The following is a 21898-nucleotide window of genomic DNA, read 5'->3' as shown; positions in this document are numbered from 1 at the left end:
TATAGGAAGACCAATAAGTTGCATCCACACTAACAACCTCATTTTATTTCAACACAGTCCTCTCTGTTGGTTACTGGCATTAAGGGAGTGAAATTAACCAATGGGTCATTTGGTCAGTTGCAGCCTCATAGATTTTAAAGGACTTCCCCTTGTTCTCCTGATTTATCCTCTTACTTGTAATTAAATATTTTAAAATTAAGAAAGTTATGGAAAAGAAATGTGTCTATTTAATGGGCTTGTTTTGTTATATGCAGATTGGTTTATGTGACTTGCTCCATTATTAGTATGGCTTCATTTTAATATTTTTTTCATGTCTTTGTGTTAGATCTCAATGTTTGAGAAGGGAAAAGTCCCAAAGATCGTGAATTTAAGGGAAATAAAAGATGACATGCAGACTCTCTTCATCAACACAGCTGCAGACTGCTTTGAATTTAAAGCACACGTAGAAGGAGAAGGTGTTGTTGAAGGAGTAATACGTTATCATCCATTCCTCTATGACAAAGAAACCTATCCTGAAGACGTTAGCTGTACATTCAGTAAGCATAATTCTAACATTTAGCATTTTCTTATTTTCTTTTACCAACTCCCACCATAACTCATCTGAGTTCTGGTCTGAGCATTTAAGGTACAAGTACGCAATGCTAATTTGATTTTTGTGATATTAATATCCAGAATCTGAGACCACCAGAACATAGAGATGTACAGCGTGGAAACAGACCCATCGGTCCAACCCATCCATGCTGACCATAGTGAACACTTCTTTTACCATTACTGAAGTTCACTTACACACTCAAAGTAATGCATACTGAACTTAGACTGTAACTTAAGTTTTATAAGAGTATAAATAGAAGTAGGGAAAGAGAAAGTTCCAGGGGAACATAAGGCCACTTTTTCATTAGTAGGAGATGAATGGTATTGAGTTTAAGCTGAGGGTCACCCAGCCTCAGGCAAGGGTTGATGTTGAGAAATAGAGCTTCACTGTTGGTGTCACGCTTCATTGCAAACCAGCTGTCTAGTCAGCTGAGCTAACTGACCCCAGATTGTTCCGTGGAGCCCACTTAACCATTCACAATGATCCTATCCCTGTTTATCTCCACACACTTGATTCCTTTGATATCAAAAATCTGTTGACAGTTCTTGAGTATACTGAAACGACTGATCAACCACAGATTTTGAGAGTAGAGAAATTCAAATTAGTGGTCAGAACCCATTCTGTCTTTTGCCATGTCATAATATTGGGACTTGTTCATTTTATTTCGTGAATTGCAAAAATGCTTATCTGTCATTTGAGTGTTGAACCTAATTATGAAATCTTGGATTCATAATTGAATTGTGTATTTTCCGACTACAAATGTACTTTGGATTTATTCAACTTGTACTTGTTACAAAGGTTATTTACATTAGAATATTAGTAGCAGCTGGAGTATGACAGAAGGAAGAATTGGAGTTCTGTAACAAGTCTTCTGAATCTTTTAAATATTTTTCATTTTTGTCTGTTTTAAGATACTGTTGAGGATGATGAGGAAGACTGTTATTCTGTTGATAAAGGAGCCAGAGGCAAAAGACCAATATTTGAATGCTTTTGGAATGGAAGACTGATTCCTTACACCACAGTGGAAGAGTAAGATTAAATGAAATTTTTATCTTGTTTTGCAGATTTATATTATGCCTGTTCTTTCCTTTTCTGAGTTTTTAATGATTTTGCTGAAGTGTGATTGTGCAGCCCTTTTTTGATAATTTGCTCCCTAGTTCCAGGAGAGACTTGAGTGATGTAAAGTTATCACAGCCAGTCCTATTATGCCTTAGGATACGCACATCCTTACTAATACGTTATTTCTTTGACAACATCTTTGTTTTTATGTTGGTGTTTACGATAGGATCTGTATGTCTTCTGTTTCAAAATCTACAGTTTATCTGCATACTCACTAACGGAAGTTTCAATTTGCTAATTAGGGTTCAAGTACCCTCAGCATCAAAATACCTTCAATAAACTTTCTCGTGAAATAACAAGTTAGTATAATGTTATGAAAAACATTCTGCATGTTACGGTTGGAGAAATGCTAATCATGTTTATTTTTCCAGTTTTGAGTTTTGTGCACCCCCCAAGAAAAGAGGACTTGTGGCTCTGGAATGTTACAACAGGATCTCGGGGGTGCTTTTTACCAATGATAAGTTTCAGGTCAGCACCAACAAGTTGACATTTATGGATTTAGAACTGAAGTTGAAGGATAAGAACACACTTTTCACACGTGTTGTGAATGGCCAGGTATGGAAATGTAATTTGTGTATAATTCAATGGGAAAACAAAATTATGAACAGTTGAATTGTTTTAACTCTTTATGCAAAGAACAGGCTGTCTGTTGATTAATAATTGTGTTAAGGTCAATTGATAAGCAATATGTTTTTCAACACATCAAGTGCCCTTTTTCCAAAGACCATGTGCAATTCATTTTATCCAAATTCCACACCTGGCAATGGAATAATGTTCCTTTAGAAAAAGGTTTTCAAAACTTATTGATCACAGAATTCCTCTCATCTGGTTTTGCTTTTCTGATATTCCTTTTCTGGATATTTTGGCAACTATTATGGGGCTAAATGGGGTTTCTACTGCACTTCTGGCGAAGTCAACAGGTCTGCCAAATATTTGCACCAACTGACAGAAATCAGTTTCGTATTGGAGATGAAACTGAGAGTCCTCTCCTCTCGGGCTTTGGAATGCAATCCCTGTACAAGGTGACCAGTCATATGGTGTAAGAAGTGAAATTTATCTACAGGCAGTTTAGTTTGAAGGATAATTGAATGTGTACAAGTTAAAATAGATTGCTTTGTGCAAAAGTTTACCATAATAGGAGGTGTAATCTTAGTAAAAGACAATTTCTGGAGAAATTTAGAACGTTGAATAATGACATACCCGATGTCAAGAAAGGCTATTTATTTATTCACGCTAAACATTTGAAAAAATGTTCCAGGGTTAATGAACACTTTTGTACAGTGATGAAATATAAGAAGACACTTCAGAGAACTCTAAATATTCAACCTTTTAACAGATGTTTATTGTAATTTGTTACCATTTCAACTTATTACATTGTTTTTCCAACCTCTACTTTGGAGGCTGATATTTTTCCAGCACCTAGTTCCACTATAATGGTATTTTAGAAATGATATTTAAGGTGTGTCTTTGCTCCTAAATTCTGTCTTTTGTTCTCCAATGGAGATCTCTACTTCTGTACAGGAATAAGAACACTGCAGAAGTACTTCATCTCATTTCTCCATTATTCTTGAACATACAATCCTGGGTTTGTCTCATATTTTGATTTCACTAATCAGTAGTGTCAAAAGTTCAATATTTATTGTTCTAGTAGCTTTTATACTTGTGAAGTGTGTTGTGGAGCACCTTAATTTTTATTCAAAATAAAAGGCCAGTTTTTCAACCACTTTGTCCTAATAACATTAAAAGTTAGTGATTTTTTTTTTCCCTAAGGTTGTATTATCCTGTCTGTACTGGTGGTAATTTCTAATTTACAGATAGTCTTTGAACATTTTGATTCTGATATGAGTAACATTTGTGACATAAAATTCTCCTTCAGGAGCAAAGAATGAAGATAGACAGAGAATTTGCAATGTGGCTTAAAGAATGCCATGAGAAATATGACAAGCAAATAAAGTTCAGCTGTTATAAAGGCACAATCACAAGGAGTGATCTACCATCTAAAAGAATGCAGAGTCCTTGGGCTTTATATGCTGGTATTGAATGGGATGGCAAGACCTTCAAAGCAGGAGACTTGGTAAGTTTCTGCACATAATATTGATACAATAGTTGGAAATTAGCCAGCTAAATTATCTTCCTTTTGCCTCTGGATTGCTGAACCCAAAAGTGACTTTGATAATGGATGTTTGCATAATCCTCAGCACAAAAAAATGCTCAATAACGTGTGGCAGGTAGGCTGCTTAGACAACTTGTATTATGCTGACCCTTGTGATTGACTCCATATATTTCTATTCAGGGGATCCAGCAGTTGACCAGTTCCAGTCCTGTTTTGATTGATAATTTACACAGCAAGAAGTTGAATTGTGTACACTTTCATCCCAAACTTCGATTGTAGTCACTGTGCTTGTGTCAGCTAAATATCAGTGATGAAGCAGAAATTGAGTTGGAGTTGATGCTTACTATAATCTAATGGAGCCCTGTTTGGGTGTGTATGCTAGTGAGTGAAGGATGTGGACTTAAAGGAAATTTATATTTAATATTCTGCTTACTCTGGTTGAACATAAAAAGTGCAATGTCCGGTCGGAACCTGTACTTGGAACTGTAATCTCAATAATTTAAAAAGAGCAACTGCTTTGGGATGGAGGAGGAATTAGGTAAAAGGAAAGTTGAGGCTTGAAGAAAATTGAACTTAAAAAAGGTTAGCGACTCACTTTTGAGCTTTTATTTCTAAAATTTCTAAATAACCTAATAAACCAAGAGCATGTAATGGCTGATATTTGTCAAATTCCAGCAGTAATCGGTAAAGCTAGATTAATAGACTGTTTCTCCTTGACGTCCAATGGCATTGCTATTCCTGAATCCCTGATCTTTGCTACAGCCTGAATATTCAAGTTATTTGTTAATGACTTGGATAATGGAATAGAAAGTCATATATCCACATCTGCCGATGACACAAAGTTAGGTGCCATTGTAGACAGTGTAGATAGCCTATCAATATCCTTTTGTAATTTTATGCTAAGTGAAAGAATAAAACTGGTAGATGGAGTACCACGTAAACAAGAATATGGTTGTTGATTTTTGGATGAGTAAGGATGGTTCAAGGACCTTTCTAGATTGTATGAAATTTAAATACAGTGCATGTTCAAAGGGTCTTGGGTGTTCAGGTGCATGGATCTTTAAAATGTCATGAACAGGTGCAGAAAACAATCATGTAAACTAATGAAATGCTGTCCTTGATATCGAGAGAACCAGAGTACAAGGATGCTGAAGGTATTCTGCAGTTACACAAATCCCTGATTAGATCTACTTGGAGTAGTGTGAACAATTCAGGGCATCATGCATTAAGAATATATTGGTGTTAGAAGGAATGCCACATAATTTTACAAAAATGATATCTAACTTTAAGGAGTTAAGAACTTATACAAATTAGGCCTGTTTTCTCTGGAATTGAAAAGCTTAAGGTGCTAATCTGATTGAAGGGTTCAAGCTATTAACAGGAAAAGACAGGGTAGATAAAGGCGTACTATTTGCACTGGTTGCGGATTCCAGAAATAGGGAGCCTAATTGGAGAACTAGAACTAGACTGTTCAGGTGAGGATATTGGAGGCATTTCTACACATATGTTTGGAACACTGCCTGCAAACAGCTGTGGATGCTAGATCAGTTGTTCATTTTAAAATTGAGAAATTTTTGTTTAGTGAAGAGATAAGAGCCAAAGGCAGATACATGAAGTTAGGCTGCAGATCTCATGATTTCCTTGAAAATAGAGTCACAGGTAGACAGGGTAGTGAAGAAGGCATTTGGTATACTCGCCTTCACTTGTCAGTGCATTGAGTAGTTAGAAGGTATGGAATATCTGGTTTCTTTGATATAGAAGGGATGTTGTTAAATTTGAAAGGGTTCAGAAAAGATTTACAAGGATGTCACCAGGGTTGGAGATTTTGATCTATAGGGAGAGACTAGGGCTATTTTCTCTGGAGCATCGGAGGCTGAGGAGGTTTTATTAACCTTATGGAGGTTTATAAAATATGAGGGGCATGACTAGGATGAATAGTCAAGGTCTTTTCTCCAGGGTAGGGGAGTCCAGAGTTAGAGGTTCTAGGTTTAAGGTGAGAGTGGAAAATTTTAAAAGGCACCTAAGAGGCCACATTTTCATGCAGAGGGTGTTGTATGTATGGAATGTACTGCCATTGGAAGTAGTGGAGACTGGTACAATTACAACATTTAAAAGACATCTTGCATGGGTATGAGGAAGAGTTTAGAGGGATATGGGCCAAATGCTGGCAAATGGGGCTACATTACTTTAGGATATCTGATTGGCATGGAAAAGTTGGGCAAAAGGGTCTGCTTCTGTGTTGGATATCTCTATGACTCTACCTTATTGGAACAAGCTCCAGTGGCTGAATAGCCAGGGTTGTTCCTGTGTTCCTAAGTAAAATCCCTTGAAGGTAATCCTTATTGAATCAGATCAGTTTTCTCTGGTGTTCTGAGTTTTATTGCTACTGAAAAATCCTCCTGAAGAACTCATTTTATATTTGTGGTAAGTCAGATTTCCTCATTAAGGTAAAAATATATGTTTTGTATGCTTAATCTTGTGTACGTCCAACCATTTATTTTTGTTCTTCAATAAACTGCCGGCTCACCCTGCTTGATGACATCATTGTTAGGTGTGTGAAGATCCATTTAACTTGATGTCAGGTTCAAGCTGGCACTGTAGAAGAGGAAAGTTATGGCACAAATATAGCAAGATGTTTCTAGTCCACTTCAATATGAATACATTTATTTTGCTGTTAAATGAAATTCATATTATATGCAATCAAATGCTGAAAATATTTTGAGTTTACAGTTCTGTCTGTAGAATTAATTTGTAAGGCACAAACTTAAAGGATATCTGTATTTCCAGGTTAAAACTATCAAAACGATGCCAATAATTTATGGACGCATAGTTCGTTTCCTCCTTTATGGTGACCATGAAGGTGATGTGTATTCTACTGGAGGAGAAGTACAAGTAGCTGTGGTAAGTAATGCTATTAATAAAGCCCCATAGTCAAATGTTATGTTAATCATATCCATTTATATTTGTATTTAACCTTTTATTACCTTGCTTAATTATTGAAAATCTGGAATATATTTGCAATATACAGAAATATTTAGGTTTGTTATGTTTGAGTGGTAATCAGTCATTGTTATAAGACCTGAGAAGATTTTATTTTGTGAAGACTTCAGTCTCTTGTGCTGCCATTGCATTTGCTATGATAATGGTAGTTCTGACATAGTCCTAGTAAACTCTTCCATGTACTGTGAGTGTCATGGCTGGGCCAGCATTTATTATGCATTAATCTCCAAATTGGATTTGTCTGAGCAGTGTTCTTCATTGAAAAACAGAGTTTGTTCTGAAGTTGCATTACTCTAAATCAACATAAGGATATTAGGAGCACTCAAAAGGTCAGTCAGCATTGTTATAATCAGACCAGGTGCAAGGTTCTGCAATTTGTGGCTCCAGATAAGGTACACAAAATGGTTAAGTCCCCAGGTGAGGAGGAATTAGCTGGCTCTGCATCTGTATTTACTTATGCCCTCAGTAGTTACAATAAGGTTTTCTTAAATGATTCCTTCCCTTGGCGATATCTATTTCCCACACTCAAATGAGCTTATGTTTTGAAGGGAGCTAATTTCACCAGGGTTTCTTAAGAAGTGAGTTTATTAATTACGAAGCATAACAATTAGTAATGCAACACACACTGACTAGAAATGAGCCAAGTCCAAAAAGATAAAAGAATTTTAAAATATATACGAGTCAGTTTCTGAATTGTCAGCAAAGAGTTGATATTTGACCAACATGGCCATTGCTGTTAGAGGAAGAACTATCAAAGAGGCAGTAGAAGCGACTCCTATTAAGAGCTCTAAATGGGAGAGGCCAGAGAACACTTTCCATCTGGCTTTCATATGTTGATCAGTTGCCATCTTAAACACAGCTTAGATTGGAGGAGAGGTCAATGACACTAACTTTCCCAGCTGAATGCAACATTTTTATACCTTTCGTGTTACAATGCAACATTGATGTTTAGATTAGATTAGATTACTTACAGTGTGGAAATAGGCCCTTCGGCCCAACAAGTCCACACCGCCCCGCCGAAGCGCAACCCACCCATACCCCTACATCTACCCCTTACCTAACACTACGGGCAATTTAGCATGGCCAATTAACCTGACCTGCACATCTTTGGAGTGTGGGAGGAAACCGGAGCACCCAGAGGAAACCCACGCAGACACGGGGAGAATGTGCAAACTCCACACAGAGAGTCGCCTGAGGCGGGAATTGAACCCGGGTCTCTGGCGCTGTGAGGCAGCAGTGCTAACCACTGTGCCACCGTGCCACCCATGTTGTTGCTAGCTACGTCCCCCAAACTATATATCCAATCCAATAAACACAGGATCAATGGCACACATCTCTATGGACAGCCCTTATCTAGTATCTCTGTATCAAGAGCACAAATCTGGCTATAAACATCTCCAAAAATAGCTACCAGTTCCTTTTGGCCATCTTGTGTTAGCTAAAAAAAGCTGCAGGCGGCTATCCTGTCAACTTTAGTCATGCACTTCTACAACACTCTGGGTGTTAGAGGTAGCACTGACTTTGGAAGGATAACAGTGACTTCGCAATCAGATTTTGATAATTATTCAATTCCAGTATTAAAAGTGGGTGTGGGAGGCCTTTGTTTACTGACTTGCAGCACTCAGAACTTTTGCCAGCAACATGGGTAATTCAGCTGTGAATGTTAAGAGGACTGTTCGGAGGACAGCCTCTCGTTATCTTTGTCATTGCAAGAGATTGCAGTCCAGTCGATTTTTGGAGTTTCCCTGACAACTTTAAATGCTATGTTCCATCAAGTCACATACAAGTGTTTTTTAAACCTAATTATTTGCTGTACACAGTTGTCTTTTAAAAATTGCAATTGAAATAAAACATAGTACTTTTGGATTCTCACTCTTTGCAAATTAAATTTTAATCTGAACAAAAGGAAACTTATTACCTAGGAGGGGTGAGTTGAATCTGGCAGACTGAATAACACAAAAGGGCATGACTGTGGATATACAGTAGCTGATATTTAAGGAACAAATATATGAATAGAAATAATGATACATTCCTTTGGGTGAATGGGCACAATGGGAAAAATGGCACAACCACGGCTAATAAGAACTCATGGATAGTATTAGAACCAAAGAGGAGATATGTAAAGTAGCTAGAAAAATTAGCAAGTGTGAGGAGTGGGAGCAGTTTAGAATTAAGCAGCAGACTACCAAAAGGTTGACTGAGAAGGACAAACCAGAGTATGAAAGGAACATGAAAGCGGAGTATTAGAGCTTCAGCAAAGCCCAGAAAAGATGGCACAAATTCAGGAGGATACTAACTAACTAAAGGGTTGTTTTTAAAAAAAACAGTATTTAACCCTTTGAAGTCTAAACCAGTGGAATTGTTAACAGAGAACAAACAATGGCAGAGCAATTAAATAACAACTTGTCTTTCTTCAGAAGACACACACAACTTCCCATAATTGCTAGGGAAATGCGTCCTTTGGGCAGGAGGAATTGAAGAAAACTGGTAAATAAACAAAGTGCTTGAGAAATTAATGGGACTGAAAGCTGATAAATCCCAGTGAATGGTAATCTACATTCTGGGAGTCTAAAAGAAATGACGGGTTTGCCTGTCATCAACAGTGAGGAAAATGCTGGAGTTGCTTGTATAGTATATGATAACAGGAAGTGTTTTAGAAGCAACAGGAGTTCTACAGAAACTGGTTGGAAGGGCCTGTTTCCACATTGTAGGGATTCTAATTCTATACACATTTATGAAAGGGGAAATCATGTTTGAAAAACCCACTGGAGTTTTATGAAGGCACAGAATTACTAGAATAGATGAGGGAGAACCAGTGGCTGTTGTGTTTTTAGATTTTTGGAGAGCAATGCGAGAGTTATTGTGCAAAATCAAAGTGGGTGAGATTTTTTCACGCAAAGGGTGGTGCGTGAATGGAATGAGCTGCCAGCGGAAGTAGTGAAGGCTAGTACAATTAGAACATTTAAAAGGCACCTGGATGGGTATATGAATAGCAAAGGTTTAGAGGGATATGGGCCAAGTGCTGGCAAATGGGTTTAGATTAATTTAGGATATCTTGTCAGCATGGATGAGCTGGACAGAAGAGTCTATTTCCATGCTGTACATCTCTATGACTCTTAGTTATGGTAATATGTTGGTATGGATTGGGAATAAACTAGCAGACAAAAAGCAGTTGGAATAAATGTGTTGTTTTCTAACATGTACTTGGATGACAGCAAAAGTTCAGCATAAATCAATGCTTTGGCACCAGCTTATCACAATATATATCAACAATTTGGATGAGCGACTCAAATACAGATGTGGTAACTGCATTAAGTTTTAAGTAATGAATGCAGAGCCTTATGCAGTTGTTTGACTTGGGCAGGAATGCAGCCTGAGAGCTCCAGCTCCTGCTGTCAGGCTCTATTAGTTGGTGCTGCAGTGCTTAGTTAATCTCCTCTTGAACCTGAGCCATCTTTTCTGAGCTTTGTTGATAGGAATGTTGCCATAAGCAAGAAGACTTTTCTACATCCACACTATGTAGTTAGAATGGTGCAACTTGGCTTATCTCTGCACCCATGTTTACATGCTGTGAGCAGCCTTGTTAAGTCTGATTCAGTGTAGGCTTCACCAATATTTTTCTCCAATTAATTCCAGTTGTTAACCTCATCCACTAGATTGGTGGCAGTGGGACTGACTGCTGCCTGTTGTTTCCTTCTCGGCTATTGTATTTCTTTATTATGTTGACATGGCTGACCCTTTGCTTTTTACCCCATTCCAGAGTCTCAACCAGATTACTCATTTCCCTGTGCTGTTTTACTACTGTATGTAAGGGTTCACCTATTATTGCTGGCTATATTAACACCCTCTTGGCTGAAAAGTTAGGCTCCTGGCACGTTTGTCTGCTTTATCTTTCATCACAGTTTAGGAGATTTGCAATTGTTTTAAGGCTAAATCACAGGGCCACTCTTACGTGGTCTAACATAGAGACTTGCTCCTCATGTTTTTTTTCACAGAATGATGGCCTTGCTGGCTCAGCCACCATTTATTGCCCAGAGGGCAGTTAAGAGTCAACCAGATTGCTGACAGTCACATGTAGGTCAGGTCAGGATGGTCTTTTCCTTCCGTAAAGGACATTACTGAACCAGTTGGGTTTTTCTGACAATTGACAATGGATTTATGGTCATCATTAAACTCTTAGATCTGGGTTTTTATATTGAATGCTGCCATGGCAGAATTCACACCCAGGTTCCCAGAACATTCACTGAGTTACTGGATTAATAGTTGAACGATAATACCGTAAGGTTGTCTTCTATCTTCTTAAACCTCTCCTTGATTAGTTTGAGGCTCTTGTTCTTGATGCTTGTAAACAAAATCAAAGAAATGTAAGCCAGTGGACCTATTGGGTGACACCTTATTGATGAATAGGAGAAAATGTAACCTTAATCCTAATCATGGGAGATACTAGTATAACGTGGCCTTTGTTTTTAGGGTGTGGTGATGCCATTCTAACATCCCTATGACTGGGTGAAGACTTCCACTGAGTTGTGCCCATGTACCATGATTGGCTGGAATACTATTAAAACTTAAACCCTGGTCTGACAGGAACTAAATGGACAGACTGTACTCGGTGTAGAATTGAGTCAGTTCACTCACCACTGTCTTATCATATATGATTCTCAACGGAAGTCTCTGGCAAACTGGTAGTAACATCCATGATTGCAAGGATATACAGATAGCCCCCCCCCCCCCCAACCTTTTGTTTGTTTTGTTGGGATCCCATAGTAATACTTCGCTGAATGATTCCCCAAAAATTGTTACGGTGCAAACCTCTTACGTAATGGGTATTTTGGACAACCTGGTGGTGTTCTACAAAACCTTACTGCAACCTTGTGGAATTGTGACCAGTTAAAATCTAGTTGATGTGGGCTTGCTTTTTGCATATGGGCATAGCCATTTTGTGCAGTAACATTTGTCCACAGAATTATGACAAACCCGTGCCTGGTGGATCACAGTCCACTCCTTTTTTTCAGTCTTGTGCGGTGAGGGGGTTCTTCATCAGGATCATATTTTTAACATTGTAGCATTCAGGGGCAACTTCTGTCTCAGCTTCAGCAGTGCAGCCTGAGTTTGTGTTTCTTTAAAAAAAAAATGAGTCAGCTTGATAGGCTGCTACCAGAAAAGTTCTGCATATTACCCCATGAGGGTTTCCAGACTCTCAGGAGGTTTCAGAGAGACGGATTGGCCGGCACAATGGCTCAGTGGTTAGCACCGCTGCCTCACAGCATCAGGGACCCAGGTTTGATTCCAGCCTTGGGCAGCTGTCTGTGTGGAGTTTGCATGTTCTCCCCATGTCTTCGTCGGTTTCCTCCGACAGTCCAAAGATGTGCAGGTTAGCTGAATTGGCCATGCTAAATTGCCTACAGTGTTAGGTGCATTAGTCACGGGTAAATATAGGGTAGGGGAATGGGTCTGGGTGGGTTACTGTTCGGAGGGTCGATGTGATCTTGTTGCGCTGAAGAGCCTGTTTCCATGCTGTCGGGAATCTAATCTAATCTAATTGGAGGGTCTCCTGTGTGCAGTGTCACTTCAGTCTGTATTAACTGAGCTTGTATAGCCATAGACCATGTGACCATCGTCAGGGAAAATTGCTGGCACTTTCACCTGCAGCTAATCATTCTCACTGACCTCGCTGCCACTTCAATCCAGTGCTAAGTCACTGTTATAGAGCATGTTATTACCACTCGCAAAGGTATGTCTTCTATAGTCAGTGGTCCTGAAATAAGGTTGGTGCATTTGAAACTCTCCTTCAATACCTTTTACGAGAATCTTGGTGCATTCTGCATTCTCTGGTGGGGAGATTATGCTATTCCTAGCTGTAGAGTTTAGCTGACCCCAGTGTTCCTATGTATCACTCCAGTTGTGCTCACCTTATCCTTGGGGAAATGTGCTACCACTCCTTAAGATGTAAAGTCCTAGTAAATCTCAGATGTGCACATTATCTGTGCTCCTCAGCAGAACCTTTACTGGATTGTCAGCTGCAGTCAGATCCAGAGTCCTGTCTGCTGTGCTCTGGCTATGGTTCAGTGTTGATAAGCCCTAATTAAATCCTACTTTTTTTCTCTCTCTGCGTCTCCTGCAGTTGGCCCAGGCAGGCTACTTTGTCTCATTTTTCAGCTCAGTACGACTATACTTTTTGCCCTAAAGAGGGCTCCTGGCATTTCTGTCTTTCCCATGGGTGTGTTCATGTTCATACACATGAGCCAGTGTGATTTGCAGCTTTGATTCCATCACAGACTGCTCCTTGAAGCTTATTCTAATTGGGAGGGGAATTGAATTTTTAACCTTTTTTCATGGAGAATTATTTCAATTTTTCATATGCGGCTTCAGACTTAAGTGCACTTGGTTAAATGCAACCTATTTAAGTCTTTCGGATTCTAGGTATGTCTAGTCAGGCCATTTCATGAGACTATAGGATTTTTGATGGTACCCTTCTAATACTAACAAACCTCCCTTAAGATAGACTTATTTTCTGCCTCTAATCAGTGGAACTTTCCTGGGTGATGAGGGATAAATTGACACCCTCTACTTTATTCACTCACCGACTTAGTTGACATCATGAAATTTAATTTATAAAGGAACCCTTTGCTTGTGGATACTTTCTCTTATTCTGTCTCTTGTTTTAAAAGGAGGCAGTTTTACCAGGCTGTCCTGAATTAGAGTCATAGAGATGTACAGCATGGAAACAGACCCTTCGGTTCAACCCGTCCATGCCGACCAGATATCCCAACCCAAACTAGACCCACCTGCCAGCACCTGGCCCATATCCCTCCAAACCCTTCCTATTCATATACCCATCCTAATGCCTCTTAAATGTTGCAATTGTACCAGCCTCCACCACTTACTCTGGCAGCTCATTTCATACATGTACCACCCCCTGTGTGAAAAAGTTGTCCCTTAGGTCTCTTTTATATCTTTCCCCTCTCACCCTTAACCTATGCCCTCTAATTCTGGACTCCCTGGCCCCAGGGAAAAGACTTTGTCTATTTACCCTATCCATGCCCCTCATAATTTTGTAGACCTCTATAAGGTCACCCCTCAGCCTCCGATGCTTCAGTGAAAACAGCCCCAGCCTGTTCAGCCTCTCCCTATAGCTCAAATTCTCCAACCATGGCAGCATCCTTGTAAATTTTTTCTGAACCCTTTCAAGTTTCACAACATTTTTCAGATATGAAGGAGACCAGAAGTGAGCCTGATTTTGGTGATGGCCAAGTTGTTGGAGGGAATCCTGAGGGACAGAATGTACATGTATTTTGGCAAGGCAAGGACTGATTATGATGGATTTGTGTGTGGAGAATCATGTCTCACAAACTTGACTGAGTTTTTTTGAAGAAGTAACAAAGAGGATTGATGAGGGCAGAGCAGTAGATGTGATCTATATGGACTTCAGTAAGGCGTTTGTCAAGGTTCCCCATAGGAGACTGATTAGCAAGATTAGATCTCATGGAATACAGGGAGAACTAGCCATTTGGATACAGAACTGTCTCAAAGGTAGAAGACAGAGGGTGGTGGTGGAGGGTTGTTTTTCAGACTGGAGGCCTGTGACCAGTGGAGTGCCACAAGGATCAGTGCTGGGTCCTCTACGTTTTGTCATTTACATAAATGATTTGGATGCGAGCCTAAGAGGTACAGTTAGTAAGTTTGCAGATGACACCAAAATTGGAGGTATAGTGGACAGCGAAGATGGGTTACATCAGATTACAACAGGATCTTGACCAGATGGGCCACTGGGCTGAGAAGTGGCAGATGGAGTTTAATTCAGATAAATGCGAGGTGCTGCATTTTGTCAAAGCAAATCTTAGCAGGACTTTTATTCACTTAATGGGAAGGTCCAAGGGAGTGTTGCTGAACAAAAAGACCTTGGAGTGCAGGTTCATAGCGCCTTGAAAGTAGAGTCGCCGATGGATAGGATAGTGAAGGTGGGTTTTGGTATGCTTTCCTTTATTGGTCAGAATATTGAGTACAGGAGTTGGGAGGTCAATTTGTGGCTCTCCAGGACATTGGATAGGCCACTGTTGGAATATTGCGTAATAGAATGAGTGTGTTAATTACTAACTGTGAGATGCATTTGTAACACAACACATTTGTAAAGGATATAAGTAGCACTGATGTTCCTAAGTGAGTAGTTGGCCTCGTGATATTAGGTTTGCAGACTGTTTCAGATTGCATAGCTTGACTTTTCAACTGTGATTAAGTTCTAGCTTTTAAGAGGAGAGTTTCCTTTGTTTTTTTAGTTGACTGGCAGCACTCAAAATTAGGCAAGATTGGCTACCTGCAACATGGGTACGTAGGGATGAATTTTCAGTAGTGAGTGTCACATCGGGCTAATTCTCAAACCAAGGCTAGACTACATAAGAATGTTCAGTTTACTTGGTGCATTCCAATAGAATTGAAACTTACCCTACGTATTCTTCAAAGCGCAAAGCACAGTCTTTCTGAAGTTTGGGACATAATTCACAAAGAATGCTGTTTGTTGAACAAGGGGTCATCACCCCCTCATTATCTTTGTAGTCACAAAGGATCACAGTCCAATCTGTTTGAAATTTTCTTGATACATGTAGGTGTTACTTCCCATCTGTCACATGCAAGCTTTATTTTACGCTTAGTTATTGTCTCTGGACAGTTGTCTTTGAAAAAGCACATTTTGAAGTTCAGGGCTAAAAATATCTGCATTCTGATTCTGGCTATGATAGCATCCGTTGAGGAAAATAAACTGGACATGTCAGAAACTAGATTTTCAAATTGGTTCTATGTATCTCAATATTATTTGAATGGAGAAAGACTGCTGAAAGCTACATACAGAAGGGTTTGTGGGTCCTTGCATGTGCATGACAAAAAGCTAGCATCTGAGCTCAGTCGGTAATAGAGAAGTAGAAGTGGCATGTTGGGATTTGTTTCAAAGGAAATGGAGTATGAAATTGGAGAGGTTTTGTTAAAACTGTACAAGGCACTAGCTAGACCCCAGCTGGAGTACTGTCAACAACTGTGGTGAAAGATGAATTCCTGCTACTTGAATTGACAGAATTGTTTGAGAAGAAGCTACATTGAATGAGGTGATATCTATCAGTTTCCTTAAACCTGGTAATTAGGCTTCATACAGTTAAAATATTAAAATACTTGAAGTATGTTCTCTTTTGAGTTTGAAGATTGGCTTCATTTTCATCCCTGACAGTATGTAGTATTTGAATATTCCCTGCAGCAGTTGTCAATATATATTATGTGCATCTTGAAAATAAAGGCATCTACAAAAAAATACAGTTGTGTGGTTCTGTAATTATTAGGTAAGTCAAAACTTAAAACTCCATGGGTTAAAGCACTGATGAAATACATTTTTTATGATTATTTTAAATGTTTTGTCAAAATAAGATGTAAATGCAAAGTTACATTGACTTGCTACTGCAAGGTTTGAAGACATTGGGAAATAAGCTAATCTACACTAAATTGATGGTTTCAGGTTGGCTGCCCTCTGCATCCACATGTCAAATAAAGTAGGGTATTAAACTGGTGGCCATCCCAAGCCATTTCTATTAGCTGTTTTGGCTGACATTATCCATGAGTTGATGGAAAATAAGTCGCTATAGCTCAGTAATACATTGTATTCTTTTTCTTTTCTTCACTTCCTGGATGCTAAGGAGCCCCAAGCTTTGTATGATGAGGTGAAGACCATTCCAATCTCTAAATTGGATAGAACTGTAGCTGTTTCTGTCATCAAGAAGTATATAGAAGATGAAATGGCAAGGTAGTAGAAGTTCAGATAATACCAATTCTCAATCACTTATTTAAAACAAATGCTTTTAAATGTATTTATGTATATACCATTTGTTTGAAACAGACTCCCTGATAAACTATCTGTAACCTGGCCAGAAGGAGATGCACTTACTGCAAATGAAAGCAGACAAGCAGGAATGCCTATAGGTGAGATGAAAATCTATTCCATTTATTTATTTTATTTCCATTTAAGTTCCATAATATAACCACTGGCCATTGCACAGGTTGATTTTGGGGCATTGTTATAGCGCATCAGGCTTGAACATGTATCTGATGCCTGTATCACAATTTGTGAACAATGCAGAATTTCAGTGTCCAGATTCCATATTATTTAATTTATTCTTCCTTCCCAATTTTCTTTTATTATTTTGGCCCAACAATTTACCTGCAGCCAGATCAACAGAAGGGAGATCATCATTATTGTAGCATCGTAATAGCTTATTTTTGTATACAGTTTTTAAGTCTGCTGTTCAGTACCCACATCAGTGACTGAATCTGGTTACCTCACCAGTGACCTGGGAGATTTATATACATGTTCTTAAATCCTAAACTTGACACTGATTTATTTTTTAAAATATGCTTTTGTGCTAGCAGCAGTTGAAAAGACTTCCTTTGTGTCTCTGTCTCTCAAATTACAGGAGGTAATTTTGCCAGTTGAAAGCTGATGTTTGGTTAAGACTTTTGGGAAGGATCAATGCACTGTAGTTCAAATACCAAAATTATTTATTGGAGAAAAGTCAATTTTGAGAATGAAGGTTGAAATAAAGTAAATACACTGAAGGAGGATTTTGATACACTGAGCTGGCACAAAATAAGTTATATTTAAATGAAAAACTATCATAGTTCATGTACCATAAAGTTTGTAGAATTTAAAATTTGAATATATGTAATTCACTATTAAAATTGAAATTTTACATTTAGAGCCATTAATACAATGGAGCAAGCATTTAATTTTCTGAAAAAAATTAACAAGAAAACCAAGCTGTAGCATTGATCTCTCAATTTACTGTCTATTGTATGATTTAAACTTCTCCAAAATATAAGCTGTTTCTCCCCCTTCTCATGGTGCCCTGCATTCTGTGAAGCAAGGTGATTCAATGCATAGTTCATTTTAACAGCTGGCAACACAGAGCAGAGCAGGAGGGTTATATCAAATTTTATTTTGTAATTGAATGTTTGTAACTTCTTGAAGAGCTTGAATAAATATATCTTCCTGTCAAGTAAGGTATTGGTTCTGTTTCCAGGTGCTTTAAGAATAGAAATTCTCAATAAAAAAGGCGAAACTATGCAGAAACTTCCAGGAACAAGCCATGGTGGATCAAAAAAACTGTTGGTTGAGCTGAAAGTTATTTGGCATTGTAAGTGCACCATAAGGTTAATGATGGCTTGCCTTTTTCAATTTCTAAAATAATTATGAAGCATATTATGTAATTAGTTAAGCTTTTCAACTGCTTTACAGTAAGAAAATACTTGCATTTATACATTGCTTTTCACAATCATTAGATGTTCCAAGGTGCTTTACAGCCACTTGAGTACTTTCCAAAATTGTCACTACTGTCATGTAGAAATAATGTAGCCAGTTTGTGTGCAAACAAGCAGTAATGCCCAGAAAATCTGTTTTTATAATGTTGATTGAGGGATAGTCATTGACCAAGATATTGGAGATGGTGCCCTGACCTTGATTGAAATACTAGGATTTTTTTACATTCTCCTTGTTTTAACCTCTCATCCAAATAATAGCACCCTTGACAGCGTGAAGTAGTATGAGAAGCAGGAGAGTCGGCATTTTGGGAGTAAGCCCTTCATCAGGAATGTGTGGGGTGGGGGGTTGGGTGTGGGTGTGGATGTGAAATAAGTAGGAGGATGGAGGTAAGGTAGCTGGGAAGGCAGTAGGTCGCTGCAGGTTGGGGGTGATAGTGTTAGGTCGGAGGGGAGGGTGGAGTAGATAGATTGGGCAGTTCAAGAGGGCGGTGCCAAGTTGGAGGCTTGGGTCTGGGATGAGGTGGGGGAAGAGGCGATGAGGAAACTGGTGAAGTTGATGTTGATGCTATGCTTGAAGAGTCCCAAAGCGGAAGAGTGGCTTGGATTTGGCAGTCGAGGAAGCCCAGGACTTGCATATCCTTGGTGGGAGGGGCAATTAAGTGGCTGTCCACAAGGCTGTGGAATTGTTTGGTGCATGTGACCCCAAGATGTTCCCTGAAATGTTCCATGAGTTGGTGTCCTGTCTCCCCAGTTAGAAGAGATTGAAGGCATTGGACACAGTAGATGAAGTGTTTGGATGTGCACAACTTGTGGAACCCCCCCACTCCTCCCATTCCTGGTGAAGTGCTTATACTTAAACATTGACCCTCCTGCTCTTTGGATGCTACCTGACCTGCTGTGCTTTGCTAGCACCACACTTTTTGACTCTAATCTCCAGCATCTTCTCTAGTTCTTACGTTGTAATACCACTTGGTGAGACATTGGAGTGTCAGCCTTGATTTTTGTGTTGAAATATTTACGTAGATTTTTAACTTTCAATCTTGAAATCAGCCAAAATTTCTACCAGTTGGCTAGCGGTTAAACATGGTTGTGAGCATTAATAATTTATGTTTAAAATGTATTACTATTGCCCATTTTTAATTTATTACAATTATATTAAATGACACATTAGAATGTATGGTTGAAGTAAATTTTCCTGTCTATATTAACACTGGTTAAGAATAGCATGCACTCAGCAGTTTTGTAGCCGAACTATAATGTCTATTTCACCGCATGCTCTTTTGATGAGTTGCACAGCCAGTGTGCCTTCATGAAAATAGCAAGAGGTTGGGTACAGTTCCTCATGTCTTGTTTGCATTAGACTACTGTCTGCTGTTGGTGCAGGCCCAACTCTGCCCACAGAAGTTCTGGAAATCTAGGTAATTTATTTTCTGAGCTCGTTGCTTGTTGAGATGAATGTTCTGCAGAGGAATGTATGGAAATGAGTGCTGTTGTTATTGCAGTGTTCGATTGAGATGTGAGTCAGATTTCTGTAACTTATTTGCCTTTTCCATTTAGTGTTTACACTCATTTTTAATTTAAGAATCTGTTTGCTGTTAGCTCAGAAAAGCTGAGGAACTACCTCTTGAAAGTGTTTCACAATATTACACAAATATAGTACTAAGGTGTATACTTAATGGCATCTATTTGAAAGGCTTTGCATGAATTACTGTGATCACTAGATTGTAACACTACTCAAAAATACTAAATTAACTGTAAAATAACTGTGTTGAAGTCTTTCATTTCTTGGTACTAAAAATATTCTATGGATTACTTCAACAGTTTTCAAACCAGTGACTTATATCTGAATGCAGCAGTACAGACAAATCTAAAGATTGATAATTTTACTTCCATCAGGTTTCCATTGAATTGTGGGCTTCACTAAAATGTAATTCTCCCATAAGATCTGCAAATTATACCTTACACAACAACAGGCTACTGATAATTCTGTGTAAACTTTCATGCCAAAATAGCTTTAATTTGAGAAATGGAACAACATAGCATTAGATCTCATGCCATTTATCCAAAAGAGTTGCCCAAATGTTATCATAGAGATGTACAGCACGGAAACAGACCCTTTTGGTCCAACTCACCCATGCCGACCAAATATCCCCAACCCAATCTAGTCCCACCTGCCAGCACCTGGCCCATATCCCTCCAAATACTTCCTATTCATATACCCATCTAGATTCCTTTTAAATGCTGCAATTGTATTAGCCTCCACCACTTCCTCTGGCAGTTTGCTCCATACACATTCCACCCTTTGCATGAAAAAGTTGCCCTATAGGTCTCTTTTATATCTTTCCCCTCTCACCCTAAACCTATGCCCTCTAGTTCTGGACTCCCGCATCCCAGGGAAGAGACTTTGTATATTTACCATATCCAGAAAGTAAGACAGCTTTCATCTATATACAAATCCCAAAATTTCAGTTTATTTGTAGTCAAGATCATCCATAAGGGCTAAGGGAGAAAGTGTCCTGTTTGTTCAGAAGTGGATTTCACCACAGACTTATCACTTGCTCTTTTGTGATGTTATGCTATACAAACCAGCTCTGACGATGTGATTTGGACCTTTAAATTCAAAGTTTGGGAGAAGATTTGTAGCTCGGGTGCTCGTTGTTGTGGTTCTGTTCGCCGAGCTGGGAATTTGTCTTGCAAACATTTCGTCCCCTGTCTAGGTGACATCCTCAGTGCTTGGGAGCCTCCTGTGAAACGCTTCTGTGCTGTTTCCTCCGGCATTTATAGTGGCACTATAAATGCCGGAGGAAACAGCACAGAAGCGTTTCACAGGAGGCTCCCAAGCACTGAGGATGTCACCTAGACAGGGGACGAAATGTTTGCAAGACAAATTCCCAGCTCGGCGAACAGAACCACAACATGGAGCTTTAAATAAATGGCATGATATTTGAGATAACTAGCTTGTGAAGAGGAAAGAACTGCACTTTGGAAGCTTCGCATTGTGCAAGCTTACAAAACTTATGGTGGTTTGTCTATCTTAAAATTAGTTATCTAACTAAGGTAACCACATTATCGGGCAGTTGCTTACTTGCTGTTGGTGACAGTATTAATTATACTTATGAAAATCATTTGAACCCGATTAAAGAATGCTGAGAGATTTGGTCCTAGTGCTGGACAGTTTACCTATTACTATTGAGGCTTGAGTTTATGTAACATTAAAATAATGAATATGTAGATTTGACTTTCATATTAATGGTGGTAAATTGAATGTTTTCATGGACTTCTATCTTATGGCAAGTTGCAAATGGTCTCCAATTTTAATCTTATTGATAGCAAAGTGTTGTTTTCTGTTGTCATCAGTGCTTTCCAGCATTTTTCCATTTTGTTTCCATTCTGAGGTTTGAAATTGCTAGTTTCATTGAATTGTGGAAGAGGAGCTGGAAAATTTACAGGCCAGGATGGCAAGCTTAGTGGGAAAGGGTTTGAAGGACTTTTGGGGAAGGAAGAGGAGTGTTAGAGACCGGTGATTTTCAGTAAAAATGACCTACATATTTCTGTTCCAAGAATGCAGTTATTCAGGCCTCAATGTTCAACCGAATAGGCAATATCCATCACTAATGCAAAAATTTAAAGCAACCTGAAAGCTGTTAGCAATTTCCCTGAGGTCCTGAATTTGAATCACAATTTGGGAAGCCTGGTGGAGAATGCCTGTCCAACATAACCTGAGCCTGACCGTACACAGCTCCAGCAATTAGTGATCGGTACAATTCTTGCAATTCCTCCTACCC

General features: G+C 38.9%; 1 protein-coding gene across 4 annotated transcripts in view; it reads left to right on the top strand.

Moving 5' to 3' along the window:
- Window positions 1-21898, top strand: part of smchd1 (structural maintenance of chromosomes flexible hinge domain containing 1) — a 127899-nt gene that overhangs the window by 18800 nt on the left and 87201 nt on the right. For all 4 annotated transcript variants that reach the window (XM_072570385.1, XM_072570384.1, XM_072570383.1 and 1 more), the window contains exons 10-17: window positions 326-536; window positions 1504-1621; window positions 2083-2266; window positions 3588-3785; window positions 6612-6725; window positions 16496-16602; window positions 16696-16778; window positions 17876-17989. In XM_072570385.1, coding sequence (XP_072426486.1) covers window positions 326-536; window positions 1504-1621; window positions 2083-2266; window positions 3588-3785; window positions 6612-6725; window positions 16496-16602; window positions 16696-16778; window positions 17876-17989 — 1129 coding nt within the window. The remainder of the gene's footprint in view (window positions 1-325; window positions 537-1503; window positions 1622-2082; window positions 2267-3587; window positions 3786-6611; window positions 6726-16495; window positions 16603-16695; window positions 16779-17875; window positions 17990-21898) is intronic.

The sequence above is a fragment of the Chiloscyllium punctatum genome, chromosome 5 (assembly GCF_047496795.1).
Source record: "Chiloscyllium punctatum isolate Juve2018m chromosome 5, sChiPun1.3, whole genome shotgun sequence".
NCBI classification, from domain to species: domain Eukaryota; kingdom Metazoa; phylum Chordata; class Chondrichthyes; order Orectolobiformes; family Hemiscylliidae; genus Chiloscyllium; species Chiloscyllium punctatum.
This window is presented reverse-complemented; position numbering and strand designations above follow the sequence as displayed.